The sequence below is a fragment of the Glandiceps talaboti genome, chromosome 3, assembly GCF_964340395.1.
Source record: "Glandiceps talaboti chromosome 3, keGlaTala1.1, whole genome shotgun sequence".
Taxonomy (NCBI): Eukaryota; Metazoa; Hemichordata; class Enteropneusta; family Spengelidae; genus Glandiceps; species Glandiceps talaboti.
In genome coordinates, this window is record NC_135551.1 from 14,326,003 (window position 1) to 14,346,812 (window position 20,810).

The 20,810-nt window shown below is 36.1% G+C and overlaps 3 protein-coding genes across 3 annotated transcripts in view; 1 reads left to right on the forward strand and 2 right to left on the reverse strand.

Moving 5' to 3' along the window:
* The window catches only part of LOC144433087 (monocarboxylate transporter 12-like), a 5,505-nt gene extending 564 nt beyond the window's left edge, over nucleotides 1–4,941 (forward strand). The window contains exons 2-4 of the mRNA XM_078121396.1: nucleotides 1,321–1,464; nucleotides 2,900–3,856; nucleotides 4,654–4,941. Of these exons, the coding sequence (XP_077977522.1) occupies nucleotides 1,321–1,464; nucleotides 2,900–3,856; nucleotides 4,654–4,847 (1,295 nt within the window). The 3' untranslated portion in view covers nucleotides 4,848–4,941. The remainder of the gene's footprint in view (nucleotides 1–1,320; nucleotides 1,465–2,899; nucleotides 3,857–4,653) is intronic.
* A 4,553-nt stretch (nucleotides 4,942–9,494) lies between these two features.
* Nucleotides 9,495–11,714, reverse strand: LOC144433088 (tripartite motif-containing protein 2-like). The gene has a single exon (XM_078121398.1). It carries the CDS (start codon nucleotides 11,712–11,714, stop codon nucleotides 9,495–9,497), a length of 2,220 nt encoding a protein of 739 aa, XP_077977524.1.
* A 4,698-nt stretch (nucleotides 11,715–16,412) lies between these two features.
* LOC144433089 (tripartite motif-containing protein 2-like) lies at nucleotides 16,413–18,632 on the reverse strand. The gene has a single exon (XM_078121399.1). The coding sequence runs from the start codon at nucleotides 18,630–18,632 to the stop codon at nucleotides 16,413–16,415; it is 2,220 nt and encodes a 739-aa protein (XP_077977525.1).
* Between the last annotated feature and the right edge of the window lie 2,178 nt (nucleotides 18,633–20,810).

Below are 20,810 nucleotides of genomic sequence, written 5' to 3' on the forward strand. Positions count from 1 at the left end.
AACATCTTGTTCAGAGACAGACAGACAGACTGACTGACAGACAGACAGACAGACAGACAGACAGTCAGTCAGTCAGTCAGTCAATCAGACGGACAGAGCCAGACAGACAGACAGACAGATAGACAGACAGACAGACAGACAGACAGACAGACAGACAGACAAGACAAGACAAGACAGACAAGACAAATCAATATACCTGCTCCTCACAAGTGGTGACAAAGAGAATTAAACATAATTATTTGTTTTTACCTCCCGTAAGGGTACGGGAGGTATTAAAAGGGGAATGTCTGTCTGTGTCTGTGTCTGTCTGTCTGTCTGTCTGTCTGTCTGTCTGTCTGTGTCATCATTTTCTAAAAATCGGCTGGATCAATTGTAATGAAATTTAGGATATATAATCTTTAGGATAATAGCTAGACCTGATTAGGTTTTGAGCCAGATCTGTTAATGTTTAATTAGAGAAATTTGCATATTAATGAAATCAACTAATTACACAATATCTTAAGACTGCATACTTCAATTTCAATATAATTTAATATATTCGTTAAACATAACAACATACATTTGTCATATAAAATTCGTTGATGTATCTTACAGCGTTAATGAATAATTTGTATAATTAATTATTTTTGGTAATTAGGCTATATCTTAAGAATACATACTTCAAATTCAACATAATTTAGTACATACGTTAACGATAAGAAAACACATATGTCCTATCAAGTTTGTTGATGCACTGTACAGTGTTAATGAATAATTTGCACAATTAATGATGTTCGGTAATTAGGCTATATCTTAAGAATACATACTTCAATTCCAATATAATTCAGTACACTAACCATACAATCGCATATGTCCCGTAAAGCTTGTTGGTGTACCTTTCAGTGTTAATGAATAATTTGCATAATTAATGATTCTTGGTAATTAGGCTATATCTTATGAATGCATGCTTCAATTTCAATACAATTCAGTAAATACATTAACCATAACAAATTGTGTATGTCCTATAAAGTTAGTTGATGTACTTTACAGTGTTAATGAATAATTTGCATAATTAATGATTTTCGGTAATTAGGCTATATCTTAAGACTGCATTAAGTAGTATCATACGCTCTTACATACATTAACCTAAGAAAGCATGCTTGTCCAAAAAAGCCTGTTACCATAGTTTTTTTAGTTTAATGAGTTATTTGAATAATTAGTGATTCCCTTACGGGAGGCATTCGGTTTAAATCTGGTATGTTTGTTTTAAATCCTGTATAATATCAAGATAGCTTTGAATGCACTTTTTTATATTGTAAAACTAGATTTATGTATTTTCAGGTCCAATATCGGCAGCATTAACAAAGAAGTTTGGAACACGTGTTGTGTTAATGGTTAGTGGTTTACTAAGTTTACTCGGATTTGTACTCTCTGTATTTGCACCATCACTGACAGTTTTGTACTTCACCTTTGGAGTATTAGTTGGTAAGTTTCTTTTTCGTAAAGTAAGTAGCTATCGATCGGACAAAATATGTTTATATAAATGTCTATTTACCGTCAAAGTAATGCAAGATCTAAATGATATGCAGGCCAACGCAAAAGAAGTGTTCTTTTCCGTCATGTAAAACTAAGGGTGGTACACTATTCTTGTTGAATATTGTCCAAAACAAGCAGTATATCATAGTCTTGGAATACAATAGCTCAAACAAAGTATTTTCTATCTAATAAAGTAAAATCTTTTAGAATAAGGAAATTGTACCCATGAAAGCTTCGAAAGGCCAGAACAAATAAAAATAGCCTATTACATTGAGTAGGTAAGTCGAGTTTGTTGGAAAAGGATGTAAAAACTAGCAAGTCATATACTAATAATGATAGCAAAACATTTCAAGTTGAGTGTACATCGCACCTATTCCATCATTGTGATTTTATCTTTTTTTCCATCAGTTCTATAGTTAGGAAATATACACAATTTACTGTTAAACACATTTTGTAGCACCTCTTCCCTAACCTCTCAACAAATATTAAGACCCGCCAAATGAAACTCTGAACACCCTTCTGTCACCTACACTACAGTGGATAATAAAATTATATGGTACAATGATGCATTAAAGTAACATGATAACCAACTATAATAATAGTCCGAACGAGATTATTTTACAAAGGAATTTCACATACATACAAAAATAAGGAGATATCTCATAATGAGATCTAACCTATATATGAAGGTACTGAGTCAGCCACTTTCCAACTTAATATTGGAGAAAGACATTATCACCTACCATGATTGCTACTGATTGGGAGGAGACACCTCCAAAAGGTGAAAACTTGTTTGAAAATAAGACCTTGTAGGAGGCCTTTTAGAGGCATAACATAAATATCTAACCATAGACATAATTTAAAGTCTACAATGCTTAAATATGGTATTAAAATACCAGAATTGACACAATTATACTATGCAATACCTATTATCTGGCTATGAAGTGTATTTTGTTGTGGCAGAGCTGAAAGAGATTGTGCGGATGTGCATGTGGTTATGGTAAATGACTTTTCCTGAAGTTTGAGTTGGTTCCAAGAAGACCCCTTTCATACTGAGTGTTTGAGAATTGTGATGGCTCTATGACTTCTTAACTTCTTCCCATTGTCGTACATTTTACACATTCCTTTAGTCCTCGTCGGCTATATGCAACAGTTTAATCTCAAATCACTCTTGTATGCATCATCAGATCCAAGTAGACTACTGTATAAGATATTATATAATTTGGAATTGACTCAAATGTATAATGGTCACACGCTTTATTCAGAAAAAAAAGAAAGAAATATATGTCCCCATTTTATATTAGTTCAAACAACCAACTTGGCATTCGTGCGATTTAATATATGTATTGGTATTCATGTCCCGCTTTCACTTGCCTAATTGCAGGTATCGGATTCGGTCTTCCATTATCATCAGTTATTATGCATCTAAACAAGTACTTCCACAGTAAGTTTGTCCTTGCAAATGGACTAAACCTTTCAGGGTACGCAGTGGGACTTCTTATTGCATCGCCACTTTTCCACTTTCTTAATGAAAAGTTTGGTTGGAGAGGAGCTATGTTAATCATCGGTGGAATTAATGCTAACACTATGGTGTGTGCAGCACTGATGAGACCATTGAATCCAATGCACTCTGAACTACGTCGACCATTTGAACATCTGGAACTTCGCGTCCAAAGTGAAACGAATGGTACAGATGACAGCAGTCCGGACAATTCTGCTTTTAACACTGACGCTGGAATTTCTCCTACGGTTAATCCCAAGGTCGCCAAAGAAGGATCAGTTGACATTAAAACGCCCACAACAAATATTGACGATGTAGATTGCAATCATGTGGTCACGTGGAAGCAAAAACTACACCGTGCAGCTTCTTTTGTAGGTTTGAATCTTTTTGTCAAAAACCCTGTATTTTGTGTGATATGCTTTGCGCAGGTTCTGGAAGGGTTTGGTTACGGTACAGTAGCATCACATCTTGTCAACCGTGCCTTCGCCTCCGGCATTTCAAAGTTTGACTCTTCAATGCTATTGACCTATCTTGCATGTGCAATGTTAGTTGCCAGGATATTTCATGTTTTCATAATATACTACAAATTTATATCACCTATGCCTCTACTTGGCATAACGATTGGGACATTTGGAGTTGCTATCCTCCTGAATCCAGTTACAGACAACTATGTAGTATTGGTAACGTTGGCCTGTATAATTGGTCTTTCTCTCGGTACATACCAACCATTGATACTAGTCAGTATTAGGGAACAGGTCGGTGTGGAAGACACAGGTGTCGGCGTTGGATGGGACTACTTCTTTATGGGTATAGGTTGCCTACTTGGTTCGTTCTTTTCAGGTGAGAAATACTATTGTCATCAATTATAAATATGAAATACCTCAATGTTAGATCTATTTTGACTGCAAAACAATCAAAGACAAAAACTTACTTTACTATTTATATAAGCTTATGAGCTAGGCAGAAGTTGAGAGGGTCATGTTGTCGTTTCTTATTTCACAATACGTACATTGTAATTGATTTGATTTTATACTACGTTCTTGGCAAATGAAATATGATATCCAACTAGGGTAGCTTGACACTTAACATTAAATCTAGATTTAGTAGTCGTTTTACAATGGCAATATTCATGACATGTAATTACTTCTTATAATGTACTACATGCATTGCCGACAAGTCGGCCTAGATTCAACCCTTAACGATGCAGGATGTGAGTGTATCTCTTAGTGAAACGTTAAGCACGTCACCAGATTATTACCAAGTAAGGATCTATGCACTTTCCTTGCAATAAATCCATCCATAATTGTGTGTGATTTCTGAAACTAGGGAGATGCCAAAATCAAGCACGGTATTTTTTGATAGGCAGATATTTGGCAATTGCACTGTGTATATAGGCATAGTTATTATAGTTGAACAGAAGATGTGGACACACCTCCTATCTACATCACAACAACCTGTGTATACATCACCGGTTCTGCGGTGCTGTAAATACGCGTTAATATATTCCAAATCGTCATTATTTGTTCCCAAATTTTTATAAATTGTTTTTCCGGAGGTATACTTATATTGATCCCAATATTCTCCTTCTTTCAATAATTTTATACGGTGTATGTGTCTTGGTTGTAATACCCCAATAGGTTGGATGTTTGATGTTTATGGAAACTACGAATCAGCATTTTATATAACTGGCGGTCTCACATTAACTGGTGGTATACTAATATTTCTGGCGCCAAATGTGACCAAATGGACGAAGAGATGGTGTTGTTCTCTTGAAGGCCACACTCACGATTTTCCAAGAGATACCCTAAATCGTGACGAACCTACAGGATAAACACAATCCATCATTTGCTGACAAGTATACGATCGCCCGGTGAATAATACCATAATCGCGAACTTTTACATTCGTGTGTTGCGCCTCTCCAAATGTGCACACAATGTGAAGGCTGAAGATGACATGTAAGTCTTCGTTGACTGAAGTAATGTAAGTGAATTGGGAAGGATTTAAGTTTGGAATTGTTGGCTGGGTGGGTGTCTAATAAATGAAATCAATTATAAAACAATATTTGTCGGTAGTTATTCGAAAGCTGAAGGTGGTACACAACAAAAGACTTACATTTGTCCATAAACCACAAAAGAGGTGAACAAATACAGACAACAATATGACTTTGAACATCATGATGAGCATCAGAATGTTTTTTCTTTGACATGAGTTTCGAAAACGTACACTGTCGTAACAGTGAGGGGGTAGATTTGTAAAGTATGGGTGAACAAGACAGAGACATACACCTAGCTGGTGCATTATCGGATGTTACGGCATGTGATCCCTCAAGTTTTAATAAATGCTTAACTATCACTGAGACAACACATCAGACTTTACTCACAGAGCACGCCATCTTTATTACAAGTGACATGACCTGACGTCATCATCAACATTATTTTAATTGTACATGATCTTTGACCTGTAACTGTGACTTCATGCATTAACTCATATATACATCGGATAACTTTCTAGAACACAACGACGATAGTGGTTTTGTTGTTCACAAACTTTGCAAATCGTCAATGCGTAAATCCTGTTATTATCTTTAAGTTGTATGTATGTTCCATTTGGCACTTACCTAAGCTGGTTTTCCTGAACTTTGAACCAAGGTATTTCATCAAAGGGAGAACATAAAAATATTGATTCTGTAAACAGCATTCGTCGAAGCAAATAACGTTATCAAAAGTACTTTTGTAAACAAATTGTTGTCCGCATGTTTTCATCAATATTATATTTGATAATTTAGTTTTTTCTGCGTTCGTTAATTTTAGCAATTAAAACTATGCAAAGGTTTGACAGTATATTTACTAAAATTTTTAGTGAACTGTGTTGACCGAATGGATAACCTAATAAATAACACTCCCTTAATATTTGTATATATTGCATCAAACGATATTATGAAACAGCGCCCTCTATCACGGAGTGAACAAGACTGACAGTTTGCAATCGAAAGCTCTCAGCTTCTCAAAAGTATGTTGTGTGTATTCGTTATATTGTAGATAGAATTCACCCATCTAACGATACAAACACAACGACTAACCTATGCCTTTGTTACAGCAAATCTGAAATGTTCACGATAGTTTCGAGTGTTCGAGTTACTCGTAGTCGAAATGTTGACGGTCAGTGTACTCTACGCAGTCGAGGTAACTCCAATACAAAGGAGGGAGCAGCTCGTGAGAGATCTCTGGGGTTTAGAGAAATGCCAATAACCTAATATTCTAAGTGATCGGCTATAACTTGAACCACTACGATACTCAACTTCGTAAGAGTGTACAAACAGGAAAATGTGCACAGAAATCACATACTAACCCTACTAAACTGTTCAACTCAAGTCAACGGTTAACTATTTGAAATTACATATGGTTAGCTTGATATCGAACACTAACTATATTATGGCATTCCTTTCTTCTGATGAAGTCATTTTACAATGGTTAAATGGTTTTGAATGTAAGTATATATCTCGCAAGAACGTGAGTAGACATCAATACTACATAAAACATGTTGAATACCATAACATGGCCAACAATAAACTGAATACAATTATTAACCAAAATGTTCTTACAGAATATCGCCACCAGCGGCGTACTTGAACAATTTTATTACACGTTTTTTAATAGTTGGAAGACAATTCTATGTATTTCCAGGGATAGCCCATGGGACGAATTCTATTTACAAGGAACAATAAAATTGTACAAGACAAACACCACAATATGCACAAACTGAAAGTTTACTCTTCAGGAGTATTCTATCACCTCTTGCTTCTGAACTGAAAACAGACTCTAATGATAAAACATTGAATGTGTCATTACCATTGTAAGTATGCAACAATTCATTAAATCAATGGTATCACTATCTGCATGTCATAGTCCTATTCCTTGAATAGCAATTGGTCTACATGTTTCAGACCGAGTGTTTGAATTCATTGCCTGGAAATCAGACTCTGTGTACAACCAATAAACTAACACTATATCGGTCTGTTGTGGAAACAGTTTACAGAAATATCTGCTACCATATACTATTAATGCATATTGTGGGCTGTAGAGATATGGTTAATATTTATTTCAAAAATCAGACCAATTGTACAGTTATTTGGTCCAAGTCCCAAATATTTTCTTTAAACTTTGATGGAGTCATTCAAGTAAATTGTACACGGTATAAACTAAGTCATCTCAAGCAATGCATCTTAAAAACCGGAAAATCAACTATTTAGAAAGAAATCTTACTTGATATTATAAGGTGAAAAGATCTAATAAAGTTAGATGAAAAACAAAGACTTCAAATCATACACTCTATATGGTATCCAAATTATTTCACGTTTATCTCCGGTGAGTACCTCCTTCTTACCGTGAATTTCAGGTCAAAGTTCATATCCTTACTGTTATACAAAAAAGTATAAGTTAGTTGTTGCGTCTACAATATTAGTCTACAGAAGTGTACAATTATTACAGACAATTGCAGTTATACATTCTAAACAATATAAAAGAAGACAAAATTACATAATACAAGAATCTCTTTGTTATTGTTTCACCTATCACTTTTTGATCTGTACTCCCTTCTCAATTATTAACCACAGGTCAAGGTTCATGACACTACTACTATACAATAACGGTCTATACATTTAAATGTATGCAGATTTCACACAATACAGACTTACAGTCTTAAAGTTCAACAGCATTTTTTTCTAAAAAATCACGAAAATTCGCAATTTCAAAATTTTTAATGTGATATTTCCTTTTTGGTTACAACGTCCGTCAACTTACAAAAAAAACTACATGTAACATTAAAGGACAAAATCTGACTAATGCTATAGCAGTTAATGAATTCTTTTTACAGACAGTGGTTTATAAGATAAAATGATCTGAGAGGGAATAACAGACACTTGGACTCACTGCAATAAGAGTATCTCGTCGCATAGAAACCAAGTTATTTCATATTCTACGTTGTGTCCATCTACTTGTCACAGATAAACCACAGGTCAAAGTTCATGCTACTAGTATAAACTAAAAATTAGAATTTCTTTGAAAACTTATATTACCACGACTTTAGAAGAGATCACATTCTTCAAAACAACAACAACAACAACAACAACAACAACAACAACAACGACGACGACGACGACGACGACGACGACGACGACGACAACAACAACTTATTATAAGTATGTGACAGCCATTATTGGGTAATATTGATGTATGTTGATTTTAGATCCATGGGATTTACACAGTAAATATTCAGTTTGCTGTATTATATGGTCATTGTCATTAAATGTTCTTTTGTAAAGTGGGTACAAAATGCAAATGGTGCAAGTGAGAAATTAATTAATAAAACAAGTAATGTTTAAAAAGTTAGTTTACAATTCTTACTGTTTATAATATAACACAGATCTAAATCTTACACACTGACTATACATCATATATAGGTTCATAGAATCACGCATGCGCCATCAATCTTCTTTGTTCAGAGAGGGTATTTGTTTTATCCAATTACTAGTTGGGAATAACAGAATCGATAAAACGTCACCATACTTAATATAGTGTTAACAAGGTTGACATAACGATACGCTGTATGCAAGTGTACTAGTACTCTCTGATATACAGGGTAGTTGACATAACGATATACTGTATGCAAGTGTACTAGTACTCTCTGATATACAGGGTCGTTGACATAACGATATACTGTATGCAAGTGTACTAGTACTCTCTGATATATAGGGTAGTTGACATAACGATATGCTGTATGCAAATGTACAGTACTCTCTGATATACAGGGTAGTTGACATAACGATATACTGTATGCAAGTGTACTAGTACTCTGATATACAGGATAGTTGACATAACGATATACTGTATACAAGAGTACAGTACTCTGATATATAGGGTCGTTGACTTAAATATATACTGTACGCAAGTGTACTAGTACTCTCTAATATACAGGGTAGTTGACATAACGATATGCTGTATGCAAATGTACTAGTACTCTCTGATATACAGGGTAGTTGACATAACGATATACTGTATGCAAGTGTACAGTACTCTGATATATACGGTAGTTGACATAACGATATACTGTATGCAAGTGTACTAGTACTCTCTGATATACAGGGTAGGTATTCTCAAAATAAAATGTAACACATAGGTAAATTAACTGAATACAAAAATTAAAATAATAGTATTTAGGAAATGAATAACTAACTGATATCTGAACATACAAGAATATTTGAATTCTAGATTACAATAATCATCTAACATCACGTCTTTTTTTTAAATCTGATATTCTTTATTGATATTTTCGCAACATTAATTGATAACAACCTGAACCAAAACAAAAATTGACATGGACAAATGTATGTATATATTTAGAACACTGCTTGTCACTGTTCACATGTTGGTTGATTTGAACCTAACACTGCATTTACATGTCATCGGTATGCTTACACACTTACTGAGTGAATACTTTGATACAACTATTTAGACAGTCAACAACTACAACTTTACCAAATGGTTCGTCATCAGTGACGTAGACACCGATGGGATTATTCAACCCATCTACATCACTATCAATACGGGTAATGAACTTTCCATGAGAGTCAAACTTGTGTACCTTACCAGGATTAGTGAGATTACACACATACACATTGTCATCTTTGTCTGTGACTACACCTGATGGCTTAGATACCTTATCATCAGTGTCTCCAATGAAGAATAAGTGTTGACCGTCTTCATTGAAAACCTGCACTCGAGTATTACCATAGTCAGAGACTATTACATTGCCTAGACTATTAATATCCAGACCCCAGGGGAAATTTAGCTGACCTTTCCCATTTCCCTTACTTCCAAATGAGTTGAAGTAGTGACCGTCTTGAGAGTAAATTCGAACACAGTGTGAAGAGTAGTCAGCAACATAAACCCTCCCATTAGCTGGGCTCACTGCAATGCCCCTTCCTCCATGTAACTCATTCTCTCCAAAACATCTCACAAACTTTCCATTCTCATCACATACAATCACTAGCTTGCTAGCATTGGTAAAGAATATGTTACCATCTACTGATTGTGTGACATTGTATGGTGTATACGTATTACCAGAATTACTATCACTAACATGTATTACTTGTTTGTGATTCCCATTTATCGTAAATGATTGAAATCTATTATTGCCCCTATCACACACTAGTAAATTACCTTTCGTAGTCGTAATTACACCCCACGGATTACACAGTTGCCCATTTCGTGACCACTGACCTCCAAATTTACATACCAACCCACTCTTTGGAATAACTTTCATTCTAACTGGTGAACCCATAACTGTTTTCTTACGTACTGATACTGATAGTTCATGTTCACCTTCTGTCTTTGCTTGACTTGTAAGTGAGAACGAACCATCTTTATTGTCCGTCACTTTCACGTCTTGTTTCTCAGTCTTATTAACCGTCAAAGTGGTCGTTATGTCGTCTTCTTTGATGCCATGCCTTCTAATGTTGTCTTTATTGGTCATAGTGACACGTATCTCTTCACCGACTCGAGGGTACTTTGGGCTTTCAGTTATTTGAAAGTTATCAGACGATGTACGGATTGTTCCGAGTGTCTTAGTCTTACAGAAGTCTTCAACACTTTGGAACTCCAGGTAATCATCTTCAGTTGGTTCACACTGTGTTTGATTGGTCAGAAGTTCTTGTATCTGATACGTCATTCCTTTCTTGGCAGACATCAACTGAGTGACATTCCCATAATGCATCAGTTTATCTGCAAAGTCACGTGCGTTGAGAAGATCGTCCTCTGTGTTTTGTAGTTCTTTTAGCTGGGCGTTCAAGTTTTCTTTCCTCCCATCATACACCTCTTTCATTTCTTTCACTAGCTGTTGTTCGCTGTCTCTTATTCTCTGGGTCACTTCTTTGACGATCTTATCAGCATGTTGTTTGACTTTCTTTTCTTCACTCCGGAAATTTCTATCCAGTGACTCTGAAACTTTCTGAACGGCTGACTTACCGTCAGTTGTTTCTCGACCCTTTTCATCAATCTTTGACACCATTGCTGTCAGCTCCTTTTTGTACTCTGAAGCTGCGTCATTCAGATATCTGTATTTATGTTCAGGACGTGGATGTTCTAGAGCCGTACATTCTAGACAGATTGGTCCATCACATGTATCACAGTAGAATGTGACTGGATGAATTGGATGTTTACAACAGTGGACTGGTGGTTGGACTGAAGCAGGATCTTTGAACTGTTTGCTACGATACTCGTCTAGTGGGATGACATGATGTGATCGAGTATACGAAAATTTCTTGTGTGCCGTAGCACAGAATTCACATATATCACATCCACATTCAATACAGCGTTTGACAGATTTGTCTCGTTCACAACCACCACATAGGTGTGACTTGACAGATTTAGCATCTCGTTCCTTGACATGTTCTACCATTTCGTTGACAAAGAAGTTATCAGAAAGGCCGTCGACCCCGTCTGGAGGTATCGAGTGGGATCTTCTGCAATTAGGGCAGCATAACTTACCAGTTGTTTGAATAAGTGTATCCAGACAATCTGTACAAAAGTTGTGTAGACATGGTAGACATTTCGCTTTCTTGTATCGCTCAGAACAAATACTGCAAACGAGGAACTTTTCATCAAATTCTTCCAAAAACTTATACACGTCACTGGCAGCCATCTTTATATGTTGTAGTGTAGTGTAGTGTTATATCTGATATCAACAAGGTAGCTGTTCATGTCAAGGGTTACATTATAAGTCATCGTTATCAATGACAAACTGTTCATTGGAGATATAGATCTATATATGCAGGTTTTCAATTCCCGCCATAGAGGGCGATATCAATTCCAGGAATTTCATCGGTTTCCGAGAAGTGATCCAGTTAATTAATAATATTCTGTCAAAATGAAATACACTACTAAGTAACCTAACAAACAATTAAGTGAAAATATTTTGAGATTAGAGACAATGGATATTTTAAATTGAGTAATTAATGGTAATTTGGCCTTGTGTTATGTAAAAGAATTATAATTGGTATAATTGGTAATTAGAGAATACTGAATAGTTGATATATCTTGGAGTTATATACATCTCAGCTTAAAAACATGCATGCAACATTATGACCAAGAGTGGTAGCTAGGGGACAAAAACATAGCAGGGCGGAGAAAGGTTTGTAGATTGTACCGTGGTATATACGTGTATATTCTCATTCAGATTAAAAGTAGCCTATTACATAAAAGGATCGATAGCGTCGCAGGTCGTACTTTCTTTTGTTGTACAGCTGATCAGACAACAGAGGTGGGTGTGGGGTAGGGATATATTCAATGCCTTTTCCATATTTGGCTTGCCAACCTTTTTAGGTTGTCCACTCTATAATATATTCACAGGTGGTGGTTAATGACTGCAAGGCGAGTCAGGAATAACCACCGATCGGGATAAACTATAATTATCCTATAACTTTATTCGGATCTAAGGTTATTCATGATTGAATATACTGACCTATGAAGATTTCAAGAACTCTTCAAAAGCGTGTACTGAAATATCAACCTGAGTAACGTGTCCAACCCCTTGAATTTGTGTTGATCTTTGAGAGTAGAAGACATGTTCAAACCTGTTATATGTACCATGTTGAAGTCTACGTGTGTCCGAGTGTTCAAAGTCAAAAGATAATTATCATTTAATACCGGACTCTAAAAAATTAATCAATTGAGATAATTATGTTATATTCCCACTCTGCGCTCAAAGCAGTTCATAATCGTTACCCCCTAGCATGGCCATGTATATAAAGCAGCACAACGGTCCTATATACTTCTCCAAGGGGAGCATACAATTCATAGGAGCCTCTATTTGCACATAGGATTGAAACAGTCACATTACAACCACTATCCTACCAGGTCCCCAATTATACAACTGTGTTGATCTGGGACATAACTGTTGTTCAAATCTAACCAAAAGACATATATCTTGACCTAGGTCAGCATTTATCCAGATCGGTCTCGACGATTATTGCTGACTGTAGATCTAGAATCATCGTGAGATAAGAATCATTGTGAGATAAGAATACTAAAGTCTATAAGATAGAATCATCACGTGACAACAAGATACATGTAATACTCTCGATCTTATGGGTTGTATTCTAATGTAAAAATGTTCATGTACCGTTATGAGTCAACAGCAATCACAAACCCTGTTTCCTTGAGCGAGAATCAACAACAGAAATTATTCTGGGGATTTTGAGAGCTATTCATTGGTCAGTTTTTGAGGACTTTGAGAACTATTCATTGGTGAATTCATCTGAAATGTAACTGTCATGTGTAGAAACTGCTATACCAAAAAAATGTTATCAAAGTCGTAATAAGAAATATTGAAGAAAAAAAATGAGAGATCATGTATGGTAAAAATTAATAAAGTTAACCATAAAAAGAAATCATATTGATTTGTCCACACAAAAAACATAATTCTATACGAAAGACATGTATAACGCTCATTCCAGTGTTCACTGTCCGAGACTAGGAAAAAGCCATGGTTTTTCAAGCGTTATATCGCCACCAACAGTGTATATGTGTTTCTGTGTTAACATTCTTATATGATAATACACAGAAAACAAAATTAACATCCACAAAACTAGTGTGTCAAATCCATCGTAAAGATACACAACCCAATAATTTGATGTGTGTTTTATTCAATATTTATGTTTACTTGCATTGATATACTGTGACTAACTGCTTTCAAACAAAAATGTTTGTTACTGTCTCAAACCATGACAGGGAGAAAGCGACGGTTTGCTGTTATGACCATCTGAGGACATTAAAATCTGATGTAGATTTCGGGTAATCATTCATTGATTTTACCTTCGTTATTTTGCTTGAATTGAGGAGAGGAGAGGAGGCGACCAGGCTAAAATCGTAAACATGTACCTCGAAGGTCAATTCAAGCAAAATAACGAAGGTAAAATAGCAATGAATGATTAGCCGACATCTACATCAGATTTTAATCAGATTGAACATAGATCAGAAATTGAAGGCAAGTGTACCGAAAAATACACAATATGGTATTGCTGTTTCTTTACACAGATGAACGTTGTACTTTTGATAGAATTGTGTGTACTACCGCGGACACATTATCGCCGACAAGTGTTGATCTAAACTTTAAACCTTCCATTCCTCATGATCCAGAGATAGATCGTAGTAGCATCGCCTTACAAAGTAGAACACGTGAAACCGATGGGGAGCAGACGATCAATGTGTGTCTGAACATTATGTACAAAACAAAAAGGTCACAATAATTGAAGACTGTATTGTGTGTTGATGACGGACTTATGACATACCAAGCGTTATTGGATGTTAGCTTTATGTACACTAATTGCTTCGTAATACACAACATTTCAAAAGTTTGAATGGTGTATTTTATTGGCACGTAATAAAGTTTCCTGACGCCAGTATTGTTAAATAGAGACAGAAAAACAATTTCCCTGAAAGTTGTATTTTTGATGTCAGTAGCCATGTTTTGTTTTATCAGTGGTGATTAAATTCCATGTCACTTGTTCCATAAACATAATGGATGTGATCGTATTGAGTAGTTTGTAGTGTGAATGTCATGTATAATAATAGCAAGTACGTACATAGTGGTACGAAATACATTGTCAATTGTGATGTCATTGCTATTTTCGTCACAATGTATGTAATGATATACGTGTGTGACAGTGAATGTTGACACCGGCGTGTATCAATGCTGTCGGCTTTAGGCATCAGTCTTCTTATCGGAAATCAAAACACAGACGATGAGTGTATGAAGTTCTTCCTGGGAAGAATATATCATTACAAATGAAGTTCCCGGGGTACAAGATAAATGCCATCCGGGCAATACACGCCTCCTACGTCGGCATGTATTTACCCGGACGGCATTTATTACATACATACATACATACATACATACATACATACATACATACATACATACATACATACACACACACACACACACACACACATACATACATACATACATACATACATGCATACACACATACACACACACACATACACACATACACACATACATACATACATACATACATACATACATACACACACACACACATACATACATACATACATACATACATACATACATACATACATACATACATGCATGCATACACGCATACACGCATACACGCATACACACACAGACATACATACATACATACATACATACATACATACATACATACATACATACATACATACATACATACATACATACGCAGAGATAGACAACAAACAAAAGGGCGAACAGACAGGCATATGTATGAGTGGATACATACATTTTACAAACATAACCTTATGGCTGAAAATAAAACATTCTTACAGACTGGGTGGTATAATAAAATATAGACCTATCTAGACAAGCTCTCATTTCTGTGTAATAACCGAATTATTTCATAATGCTCTCGTATAACATCCTCCTTGTTCCGTGTATACAGTACGGGTCAAAGTTCACACAATTACAATCGTATAATAAATTGCCAGTTTATATCTTTGAGTTAAACAGGTAGTTTACAGTAGTATACAAATATTACACGTAATAGCAGTTCTATCTAAGTTGATACAACAAAGTAAGGTAAATTAGTAAAAAAATGTTATGCATGCCCACAACACATGGAATTTGTATTTGGGAACAATATACGTCAGACAACTTATTAAAAATAAAACTCTCAAATTTGCCTTTCTATATATTTGTACAGGGTATTTGAGAAAAATGATAAGATCTAAGAGGTTATTATAGAAATTTCAAATCACTTCAATATCAGTAACTCTCTGCATAGTAAACACATTAATTGACACTTCCCTTGTGATGATCTATACTTGTCGCATAGTAACTAGGGGTCAGGGGTCATGCAACTACAGTTATACATTGTATATCAGGAAGCTGTTAAAATTGAATTACATATCACAGAAGTGTACAAATATCACACAATACATAAATGTTCTAAGAACATCATAATAACACAAACGATATATATAGCGATATTTTAAAACAGAATTAATGTTATTTAAAGTGGGATTGAGATGGAATTCTGGTATTTCCTTGATTTTAATTGATAAAACAATTGTACTGTAACTTTCTACCTGAAAAAAAAAACTATGTGAGACAACATATACCAAGCTCTAGTTTGTAACTCAATAAATTGCAAAAAGGCGTGAAATGTTTGTTATTATGAGTACAATAGCTGCATGTTTATACACTTTTTTTAAGCTTTCTCCAATTTATTGAATATATTTTATCCATGCTATTTCACGGGTTGTTGTTTTTTTAAATAGGGAAATATGGTAAATGTTGTTTTATGAATTAAAAATTTCACTCTCACTTACTTACTTACTGAGTGAATACTTTGATACAATTATTTCCATGGTCAATAACTACAACCTTACCAAATGGTTCGTCATCAGTGACGTAGACACCGATGGGTTTATTCAACCCATCTACATCACTATCAATACGGGTAATGAACTTTCCATGACAGTCAAACTTGTGTACCTTACCAGGATTAGTGCAATTACACACATACACATTGTCATCTTTGTCTGTGACTACACCTGATGGCTTAGATACCTTATCATCAGTGTCTCCAATGAAGAATAAGTGTTGACCGTCTTCATTGAAAACCTGCACTCGATTATTATTGTACTCAGAGACTATTACATTGCCTAGACTGTTAATATCCAGACCCCAGGGGGAATTTAGCTGACCTTTCCCATTTCCCTGACTTCCAAATGAGTTGAAGTAGTGACCATCTTGAGAGTAAATTCGAATACAGTGTGAAGACATGTCAGCAACATAAACCCTCCCATTAGTTGGACTCACTGCAATACCCCTTCCTCCCTGTAACTCATTCTCTCCAAAACATCTCACAAACTTTCCATTCTCATCACATACAATCACTAGATTGCTATTATTTGTAAAGAATATATTACCATCTACTGATTGTGTGACATGGTATGGCGTATACGTATTACCAGAATTACTACCACTAACCTGCATTACTTGTTTGTGATTCCCATTTATCGAAAATGATTGAAATCTATTATTGTTAGGGTCACACACTAACAAATTACCTTTCTTTGTCATAATCGCACTCCATGGACACCACAATTGCCCATTTCCTGACCCCTGACCTCCAAATTTACATACCAACCCACTCTTTGGAATAACTTTCATTCTAACTGGTGAACCCATAACTGTTTTCTTACGTACTGATACTGATAGTTCATGTTCACCTTCTGTCTTTGCTTGACTTGTAAGTGAGAACGTACCATCTGTATTGTCCGTCACTTTCACGTCTTGTTTCTCATTCTTATTAACCGTCAAAGTGGTTGTTATGTCGTCTTCTTTGATACCATGTCTTCCAGTGTTGTCTTTATTGGTCATAGTGACACGTATTTCTTCACCGACTCGAGGGTATTTTGGGCTTTCAGTTATTTGAAAGTTATCAGACGATGTAAGAATTGTTCCGAGTGTCTTAGCCTTACAGAAGTCTTCAACACTTTGGAACTCCAGGTAATCATCTTCAGTTGGTTCACAGTGTGTTTGATTGGTCAGAAGTTCTTGTATCTGATACGTCATTCCTTTCTTGGCAGACATCAACTGAGTGGCATTCCCATAATGCATTAGTTTGTCTGCAAAGTCACGTGCGTTGAGAAGATCGTCCTCTGTGTTTTGTAGTTCTTTCAGCTGAGCGTTCAAGTTTTCTTTCCTCCCATCATACACCGCTTTCATTTCTTTCAGTAGCTGTTGTTCGTTGTCTCTTATTCTCTGTGTCACTTCTTTGACGATCTTATCAGCATGTTGTTTGACTTTCTTTTCTTCACTCTGGAAATTTCTATCCAGTGACTCTGAAACTTTCTGAACGGCTGACTTACCGTCAGTTGTTTCTCGACTCTTTTCATCAATCTTTGACACCATTACTGTCAGCTCCTTTTTGTACTCTGAAGCTGCGTCATTCAGATATCTGTATTTATGTTCAGGACGTGGGTGTTCCAGAGCCGTACATTCTAGACAGATTGGTCCGTCACATGTATCACAGTAGAATGTGACTGGATGAATTGGATGTTTATGACAGTGGACTGGCGGTTGGACTGAAGCAGGATCTTTGGACTGTTTGCTACGATACTCGTCTAGTGGGATGACATGATGTGATCGACTATACGAAAATTTCTTGTGTGCCGTAGTACAGAATTCACATATATCACATCCACATTCAATACAATGTTTGACAGATTTGTCTCGTTCACAACCACCACATAGGTTTGACTTGATAGATTTAGCATCTCGTTCCTTGACGTGTTCTACCATTTCGTTGACAAAGAAGTTATTAGAAAGACCGTTGACCCCGTCCTGGGGTATCGTGTGTGATCTTCTACAATTCGGACAGCATAACTTACCAGTTGTTTGAATAAGTGTATCCAGACAATCTGTACAAAAGTTATGTAGACATGGTAGACATTTCGCTTTCTTGTATCGCTCTGAACAAATACTACAAACGAGGAACCTTTCGTCAAATTCTTCCAAAAACTTGTACTCGTCACTGGCAGCCATCTTTATATGTTGCAGTGTAGTATTATGTGTGACGTCAACAACGTACGTGCCTATTCATGTCAAGGGTTACATTATAAATCACTGATATCAATGACAAATTGTTCGTTACATTATAGATATTGAACACATATTGCCTGGCCATGAGGGCTATAGCACCCGTTTATTACACCCGAGGGACTGTGAGTTACCAGAATCACATGCTATTTCCCGAGGCCAAAGGCCGAGGGAAATAGCATGTGATTCTGGTAACTCACAGTCACGAGGGGGTAATGAACGGGTGCTATAGCCCGAATATAGGCCAGGCAATATGTGTTTTATAATATACCTCATGCTGTGAACTCGCGGTGGCAGACGACATCGTCAGAAGCTCCCATTTTGACCTGCTGTGAACGCGCGGTGGTCACGTGACCATGTAAAAATTGATGGGACTATTTCCCCAAGGGAAGTAGTCATTCTATTTTCCTATCACGTGACTGATTCTAGCGAATCATGGCACAGCATTATCACTAGGTATATTATAAAGGACTATATGCAGGGTTTCATTTCCCGCCATAGAGGGCGATATCAATTCCAGGAATTTCGTTGGTTTCCGAGAAGTGATAGTTAATAGTGTCATTTCACTTTGTATGACGTCGTAACCTAGTTTTCTTTAAGGCAACCCTGCCGTCTGTTTATTGTTCCATGTATTTATCTATATATACGTGTATTGATTGTTTTCAGCCATGTTGAGAGTGATATAATTTTGTAACATTGTATCAAAATTAAAACTAAATAACCTAACAAATTTTTTAAAAACATCATATTTTGGAGATTTTCCTGAATTATACCAAAGGAAATTTAGTATATAATAAGATTCACTTTGTTTAATTCAAATAAAGTTATTTAGTAAATATCAACCGAAGTGAAAACGTGATTTCTTTTGATATTGTACAGCTAAGACAACATAAATTGAAATAAGGCGCGAGCGCGCGCGCGCGCGCGCGCGTGTGTGTGTGTGTGTGTGTGTTTGGGGGGGGGGGGGGTATTTTCAATGCCGTCACCTTATTTGGCTTTAGCGTCCACTGTATCATAATATATTCACAAGTGGTTACTGAATGCAAGGGTAGTCAGGAATACACATCCATCGGGATGAACTATACTTTAATATCCTAATCAGGATAACTTTATCCCGGTCGGGGGTTATTCCAAACTTGAATGAAGGCTTCAGAAGTTTACAGAACTCATTAAAATTGTGTACTAAAATATCTCCCTGGACAACGTGTCCAATTTCTTTTGTTGATCTTTGAGAGTAGAAAGCACAATGTGATACCGTACCTGTTTCAATATGCACCACGTCAAAGATTAAGTCTGTCAAGAGTATTCAAACTAATACTTACTATAATATACCTAACCAGGATATATATGATAACGTATCCCGATCGAGATAATAATGTTATGGTTAAACAATATAACACTTTCCCACTCTGTTGTCCAAGTGTTTTATAACTTATTAGTACTCCTTACCCCTATCACAGATCTATAGTGACCCTTTGTATATCTCAACAACTCTGTGGGGAGCATACAGCTCACTACAGCCTATGTAGGTGCATAGGATTAAATCATTCACATCACAACTTCTACCCTATCAGGTCCGCAATTATACAGCTGGGTTGATCTGGGCCGGGCATGGCCCCTATTTCGTGTAGGGTCTAGGATCGTGGGACACAATCGTGGTCAAATCTTGCTCAAACACATATTCTGACCTAGGTCTGCATCTTATTTCATTTCATCCACCATGGCTATTATTCCTGACTGTGGATCTAGGATCATCATGAGACAAGGAGATACTCGTAATTTATTCTCAACCTTGTGGTACGTATTGTAATATGAAAGTGTCCTAGTCTATAAGTCAACAACTATCACTAACTTCCTTTCCTTCAGAGAGAATCAAACCAGAGATTGTCCAAGGTCATGCTGTTCAATACCCTTAATAATTTGAGATATATACATGTTCAGCTGAGACATGACAACTGATATCATAAATTTCTCCAACTACCGTCGAAATTGAGACCCCCCCCTTAGAACTCACAATAGCAGTATTCTCTGTCATAGTGAATATTAGACCTATTTTGCAATTTGTCTTTCCAAATATGTGAACCACAAATTCCTGAAAAGAATAAGTCTACCCGATTGTGAAGT

Bases quoted from the DNA above. Each gene is read 5' to 3' on its own strand.
- LOC144433088 (XM_078121398.1), bottom strand. From the start codon at position 11,714: ATGGCTGCCAGTGACGTGTATAAGTTTTTGGAAGAATTTGATGAAAAG.
- LOC144433089 (XM_078121399.1), bottom strand. From the start codon at position 18,632: ATGGCTGCCAGTGACGAGTACAAGTTTTTGGAAGAATTTGACGAAAGG.